Source organism: Nothobranchius furzeri, chromosome 16, assembly GCF_043380555.1.
Source record: "Nothobranchius furzeri strain GRZ-AD chromosome 16, NfurGRZ-RIMD1, whole genome shotgun sequence".
Lineage (NCBI taxonomy): Eukaryota > Metazoa > Chordata > Actinopteri > Cyprinodontiformes > Nothobranchiidae > Nothobranchius > Nothobranchius furzeri.
The window spans coordinates 51953841-51961340 of record NC_091756.1 but is presented as its reverse complement, the minus strand read 5'-3'; the positions used below and the strand labels follow the sequence as shown (position 1 = coordinate 51961340).

At 44.2% G+C, this 7500-nt stretch overlaps 1 protein-coding gene across 1 annotated transcript; it reads left to right on the top strand.

Annotated features, from left to right (window-relative positions):
- Window positions 1-5450: 5450 nt before the first annotated feature.
- On the top strand, window positions 5451-6068 carry atoh1c (atonal bHLH transcription factor 1c). Its single transcript, XM_054737731.2, has one exon. The coding sequence runs from the start codon at window positions 5451-5453 to the stop codon at window positions 5973-5975; it is 525 nt and encodes a 174-aa protein (XP_054593706.1). The 3' UTR covers window positions 5976-6068.
- The last annotated feature ends 1432 nt before the right edge of the window (window positions 6069-7500 follow it).

The following is a 7500-nucleotide window of genomic DNA, read 5'->3' as shown; positions in this document are numbered from 1 at the left end:
GGATGGCGCCGCTGCGGGCAAAGCTGAATGGAATAGCGGCTCTCGGCACACAGACAGGAAGCCACACTGCAAACAAACAAACTGGCATGGACCCGCCTGGACAATCCTCCCCAATCAGAGGCAAAGACTTACGGTCGTAGCGCGGCTGAGTCAGATCAGCCTTGATACGGCTGCCACACACCCACGGGCCGAGATCTGATTAGGAGTCTCTGAGTGCAGTTTAACGCTGTAACAGCAGATGCAGCTCCAGTCTGCGATCACACGATACCAAACACTTTAAGATAGAGCAACGAGCATTAGCTAAGGCCGCACAGGCAACACAGGAGGGAGAGTACCTACAATCGCTGCTTGTAGTTAGAGTCTCAACACCCACTAGCACCTGAAGTGTCACACAAGAGTGGTCCTGCCGGAGGAGCGGACAGCTGCATTTTACTGGATGGCTCGCCCTGCCCCGCTTATCCGTCTAATGCGAGCCACCTGCCGCATTACTGAGATGGGACCTGACCGGAACTGTCTGTCCCATCACATGTACATCCATGGATTGTTTTGTGTCTCAATAACAAACTCAAATTTGAATCTCTATATAACAGGATCCATTCAGTTCTGCTCCAGTCAGAGCAAAACGATTCATTTAAAAATCACAGAGAAAAACAGGTTTTAAAAGTACGGATGAGACATAATACAGATGTGTTTCAGTGAAAGTGATCAGAACCGAACCACTGGGCAGAACTTTCCTCAGTGCGGTGAAACACTTGATCACACACAGTCGTTCTGATCAATAATCAGCTGATCAGATGTTAAATTAAACCCAAACCTGGTTCTGATAATCAGATATGCAAAGAGGAAGGAGGTGTGTGTGTGTGTGTGTGTGTGTGTGTGTGTGTGTGTGTGTGTGTGTGTGTGTGTGTGTGTGTGTGTGTGTGTGTGTGTGTGTGTGTGTGTGTGTGTGTGTGTGTGTGTGATCATTCTTCCGTGTGTTTGGCTGCCTGATTATTGATCTGAGTGTGTTTTCTGTTCAAAGAGCTTTTGTGGCTCGGATTCATCGAGCCGTCGGTCAGCTGTCGCTCTTCCTCCGAGCACTCTGATTGTCTCGTGACTCTTTCTTGCTCGTCTGAAACTTCCACCTTTTCTTTATGGTCTGTGAGATGATCTTGAAGTTGTTTTTACTGAATCAAACACTTCCTGTCCTCTCGAGGGATTTTACTTTCTGTCCTTTTGGTGATGTTTGGAGCAAAAGTTTTTGGGGAACAAGACGTGCAAATGCTTCAACTTCAAAAAGAAACAATGTTGGGCCTCATGCTGGGTAACAGAACAAAGTTAGATTTTAATTTGGAGTACCTGGTGGTGTCTTTAACATTTATTTATTTTGCTCACTGTATCCTACAGAAACAGTGAGTATTTCACACAACCTCTCATTTTTAGCAGCTTTAATTGGCCCAAAAAGTGTTGATATGACTCCTACATGGGCTTAACGCAGGTTTGTACTACTACTATTACTAAACTTTATTTATATAGTGCCTTCACATGGCCCAAGGACCAAACAAAGCGCTGCACAGCAGAAATGAACATAAAAAATAAAAACATATAAAACCATTTAAAAACCAACAAAAACATGTACATAAATCTAGGTGGGGCAGCAAAAAAGTGCAAAGCCATCCATTAACGAGACTCTTCTTGAGTAAAAGCTAAAGAATAAAAGTGTGTTTTCAGCTGGCTCTTAAACTTGCCGAGGGTGGTGGTCTGTTTAACCCATGTAGGTAGCTCATTCCAGAGCCTCTGCCCCAGCACCGAGAAAGAACGACCCCCTCGAGATTTCAGTCTGTGTTTGGGAACGACCAACGGTCCTTGCTGTGCTGATCGAAGGTTCCTTGCGGGAACATAAGGATGGATCCGATCCGATAGATAACGTGGAGCCAACTCATTTAAACATTTAAAAGCAAACACCAGAACTTTAAACAAAATTCTAAAAGAGACTGGAAGCCAGTGTAGGGATGCCAAGACGGGTGTGATGTGTTCAGATCTCCTGGTACCAGGACCTGGCTGCCGCATTTTGGACCTTCTGCAGTTTCGCTGTGAAGGCCTGCTTGATGCCTGCATAAAGCGAGTTACAGTAGTCCAGTCTGGTGGTAATGAAGGCGTGGATGACAGTTTCCAGATGTTTACGTGAAAGAAACGGCTTAATAGCTATTCTCCTGAGAGGGAAATAACGGGATCTTATTGTTACATTGACCTTGCTGTCCAGTGTTAGCTCTACATCCAACTTCACCCCCAGGTTGGTGACCACAGCCTTCTCAAAAGGTGCTAATAAAGGACAGTCAATCCCTTGGGCACATCAATTTTTGTTTATCGGGCCAAACAGGATAGTCTCAGTTTTATTCTGGTTAAAGAACAAAAAACTCTGAGCCATCCATAACTTGACCTCCTCCGAGCAGTCCAAGATTGGTTTAAAAGAACTTGAATTATTGCATGATACTGGTAAATAGATTTGACAGTCATCCGCATACAGGTGAAACTTGATGTTGTGCCGACGAAACAAGTCACCCAGCGGCAGCAGATAGAAGGAAAAGAGGAGAGGTGCCAGGACTGACCCCTGAGGCACTCCACATTGCAAATCAGCAGTATCAGACAGTCCCCCAGTCTTACAAAAATTCCTCCCTGACAGGTAAGATTTTATCCACTGGAGTGCTAAGCCTGATATTCCCACCCAGTGCTCCAGTCGACCAATCAGGATATCGTGGTCTACAGTGTCAAATGCAGCAGTCAAGTCCAAGAATACTAAAATCACAGCCTCCCCAGAATTGTTTGCCATCAGGATATCATTCAAAACCATCAACAGGGCTGATTCTGTACTGTGGAGAGACTTAAAACCCAGACTGAAAAATCTTTAGTATCTCATTTTCATGTAGAAAGGACATCATTTGGGCATACACAAGTTTTTAGCTAAGAAAGACAGTGTGGAAACAGGCTTATAGTTTGACATGTTCGACGAATCTAGGCCAGCTTTCTTCAGCAGAGGGCGCACTACTGCATGTTTAAAAGAGCTGGGAACTTCACCCATAGTTGACTGCTATTTATCATTTCTAGAACATGGAGACACAACTGGAAAAACTTCTTTTAGAAGTTTAGCAGGGCCAGATGGTTTCAGACTATCGACCACCTTCTCCAACTCTACGAGAGATGTTGGATAAAAGCTCTCCGCAGGAGCCCTGGGGCAGGACCCCGAAGAGGAGGGTGGTAATTGGAGAATGTGATCGGAGAATGTGATCGAAGCCTTCGTCCTCCCCATTTTGTCAACTTTGTAGGGATTAGTGTCTGATTTTCACTAAAACTTAATCTGGTGTGGATTATTTAAACCGAAAAAGCAAATATAGTACATTTAAATAATTATTCCCCATAACTGATTGAAAGAAGCATATCTCCTGCTGCTGATCATGAGTTTGAACTACGACAGCAACATTTACAACTGAATGAGACAGTTTTAAAATAACTACCAGATGAATTTGTATAAAGCCACAAAATCGACATCTTAAAACGTTTCTACAAATGTGTGTGCATAATATATGACACTTTTATTTTTATTTTGGGAACAAAAAGAACAAATAAAGTTTGCATAGATAAGACTATAGATATACTCAGATCCACGAGGTTTATATTAAAATAGTTCATTAATGACTTCATGTTTGATAACAATTAAAAACGCTCATAACCAGCTTGATTTCCCTTATCTGATAATGTCCTTTCAAAGTCCACTCATAGAAAAGGTAGTGAGGAGCCCAAAGGTTTGATCAGAATTTTCTGTTTCACTTTATGGTTAAATGTTACCTGCGGTGGATTTTAGATCTGTGTTGTGTGAGCAGCAGAACTTGGGTTTGGAAACGCGTCACCAGGAAGTGAAAGTGCTGTTGTGTTTCCTTTCAGCCTCAGAGGAGAAGGTTTGATCCGTGGCCCGTGTCTGTTCACCGGCTCCAATGAGCCATTTCATTGGATTTAATAAAGCAGAGCGAGTAAACAACTGAACCAAAGCATCTGACCGGGTCTGCTTCATTTCCAGAACAGAACAGCTATTGGGTTTGAGCTGATCCCAAACGTTAACAGATAAAACACAACATTTAACTCAGATCAGTGGCTTTAGATGAAATAACAGAATAAAATGCATGTTGTTTGGTTCCAGTCCTAACCTGATGGCAAATCCATCCTGTGTGTAGCCTATTTAAAGTTTTACAATCAGAACCAGCTGGACCTTTAAAGAACCCAAGGGTGGTGTGTGGGTGTCATCTGTGAGGGTTTGATCTGCCGTTTGTGTCCGCCTGCTGGCTTCAATGAGCCATTTCATTGGGTTTAATAAAGTGGAGCGTGCCAACGAGCAGATCATGAAGCCAACCCACCCCTACTCCACGCGCTCCAGATCTGCAGTATGAAAGAAGCTCTCTGACTGAGAAGGTCTGCAAGGCCAGAAGGAGTCCATTATGCTCCATGTGTGTCCCAGCTCAGAACCATGCTGAGATGTCTGTAAAGACTCGGCCCAGGCCGACAGAGCTCTGGCACACAGCACCCAGAGCAGATTCAGAAGTCCCATTAGAGGAGGCCGGTTCCTGTCACTCATCATCAGGTCTCACCACAAGATGCTGCTGCACTTTTAATTAACTAAAAACAAGATGGACAATCTGATGAGCTGCACACACACACCACAGCCTATAGACATACAACTCTCTCTCTCTCTCTCTCTCACTCACTCACTCACACACAACCTTGACACAATGATGCTACAGAAGAATGCACCTGAACCTCTGACCTATCGAGACAAACTAAAACTGTTAAAAAAGTGTCTGAAAACTACTGAAGGATCTAAGAAGGCCCTCTTGTAAATAAAAAAAACTACAAAATCAAATAAAGTATTATTCTGGTTGCATTTCAACATTTAAAGAAAAATTCTCATATTTCTAGGTGTAAAAATGTTTGACACAACGATCAACAAATATAAATGAAAGTTCCTTAAATAAAACGTTTTTAACAGAGCACTGGTGTCGATGTACATTCTGCCTCTTGCATCCTCCTGATATTATCATCCCTCCTTCCTTAGCCTCCTCCTCGTCTCCTGCCCTCTAACGTATTCATGCGCATGCATCCTTGATGTTTCCAAACTTCATTCCAGTCTCCATTCCTGCTTCCCACCTTCAGGCCTCCTCCCATCCTCGGACACCTCTTCGCTTCGGCCCACAGTGGTTCACTGAGTCGCTTCTAATCCTTTTTTGATGAACTTGGTTAATGGACCTCCCGCAGAGACATTGGCTCTGTTCATTAAGCAGCACACGACCTTCACCACGCCCCCGGAGCACGCAATGCGCGTGTCCGTGGATCTCCCGTCCATATAGTCGCCCTAACATGTTCAGAAGTTTGAACTTGTGCCACACCTGCAGAACTGCACGTTTTGGTTCCGCGGTAGAGGAGCGATGCCGCCGCGTAAAAGCCTGTTTGAGCCCTTCATCTCTGCGGTACCTGTGGGGGCAGAAGGCCCCGGGGGACCGGCGGACCTCCACGCCCTGCTGCAGCGGAACCGAGCACGGGAGGAACTCGACGCAGAGCGCTCAAGGGACGTCCGCAACTTCTGTGACCCTCCATGCTCCATCGTGGAGATCCGACTGGGCCCCTCCGGTGGAGAGCTGCACTACCTTCAGCCGGACCAGTGCGCCCTGGAGCGTGCGCAGAGGCGCAGGCGCCTGGCCGCTAACGCACGGGAGAGGAGGAGGATGCTCGGACTAAATGTCGCCTTCGACCGGCTCCGGAGCGTCATCCCGAACCTGGAGAGCGATAAGAAGCTCTCCAAATCCGAGACTCTTCAGATGGCACAGATTTACATCACCACCCTGACCGAGCTGCTCCAGGAAGACGCGTGTGGAGCTCCAGAACCAGAGCGCTCCTCGGGGACCACAGGGGGTCCTGATGTGGAGGTCCGGATCTCCAAGAGGAGCAGATAATCAGAAGATGTGGGACATTTGAAACGTTTAAAATGTATATTTTTTTCAATAGTTACTTGCTTTTTTGCTCACTGTAAATAAATGGTAACACATGACCATTTACTTTCAAACCCAATTTTTCATCTATTTAAAATTGACTTCATATGAAAACAATTCATAAATTGAGAGATAAAAATTCTGGTATGGGCACTGACCCCAAATTTTAAGAACCCTCTGTCAGCGTGCCCCAGGGCAGCTGTCACCACCGTGTGTGAATAGATGAATGATACACTGTACACTAGCTATTCAAGTGTAGGTCATTTATCATCAATCCTAAAATATGTATTTAATTATTAATAAAATGACAGCAAACACAAAGTCTAGAAATTACTGAAAGTAGCAACTTTTATTATTTTTTTAATTATATACATGTAACCAAAGACAAGTCTGCAAATTGGTACAAAGATCAAGTTTTCCTGCAGAAACCTTCTGTCAATCTGTCCAAAACAATCAACACAACTGGGAGAAAAGGCTTACAAAATGAAAAATAGAATCAGATTCAGAAAAGTAGAGTTTACCATCTAAAATTAAAGTTAACCCCCCCTCACACTTACAGCCCCCACCCCGGTACCCCTCATTCCTCTCCTCCTACACGAGGAAATCAAATTTATTTACAGGAACTATTTACAAAAAGCTCTTCTGATCTTTCTGCAGACTGTGAATAAAGCTCTTGTAAACTTGCGTTTGAAGGAGTGCGTGCATTTGTGTGTGAGATGACACGTGCTATGAAGGTTAACAGGTTAAGAAACTTTAGGAGGAAGCGGCCAGATTTTAGATCTAAACAGACAATTCAGCAGGAAACAAAAACAGAAAAATTATTTTTGTGCCCTTTTGGTTAAAACATCTGAGTTAAAGGAACGCATATTAAACTCTGAAATATCGTTTTATCTGTGATCTCTTTAGTAAAATAGATCACTGCTATATCATTTGATACCATTAAGAGTTCTCATTGGGCTCAGAAGGTGACCTCACTAAACCGCGGAGCCTGACCCCAAAGGCAGTCTCGCTTTCTGATGAACCTATGAGCTCTAAACGGCTGTAAATAAATTATGTCATTTGCTGTAATAAATAAGCGAACAGACACACACTTTCTCAGGTGGTCCCATCTTAACTAAACCAAAGTCTGAGGGTTAAGACTCATCTCTGAGCTTCTGGCCCACAACAGATCAATACCACAGACTTTAACAGAGCCGAGAGGTGACAGCAGCAAATGGGAGGGAAAATACCACACAGAGAGGACGCGAGGGAGAGGTTTTCAAAGCAAAGTGACCATTTGGAGTTTTCTTTTTAACGGCTCGACTTGTTCTGGACTTGGATGTCAGGGTGAAAGTAAACGGGCACTTTGCTCCAATCAGCCATCGATTGACGCGAGTGCTTTCGTCAGAGATGAGGCCAGACAGGAGCTGAACTGTGAGGAGATCTTAAAAAGCCCCGTGAAAAGAAAAAAGATGAACAATCTGGTAGGAAAACATCCTGAGCAAATTTA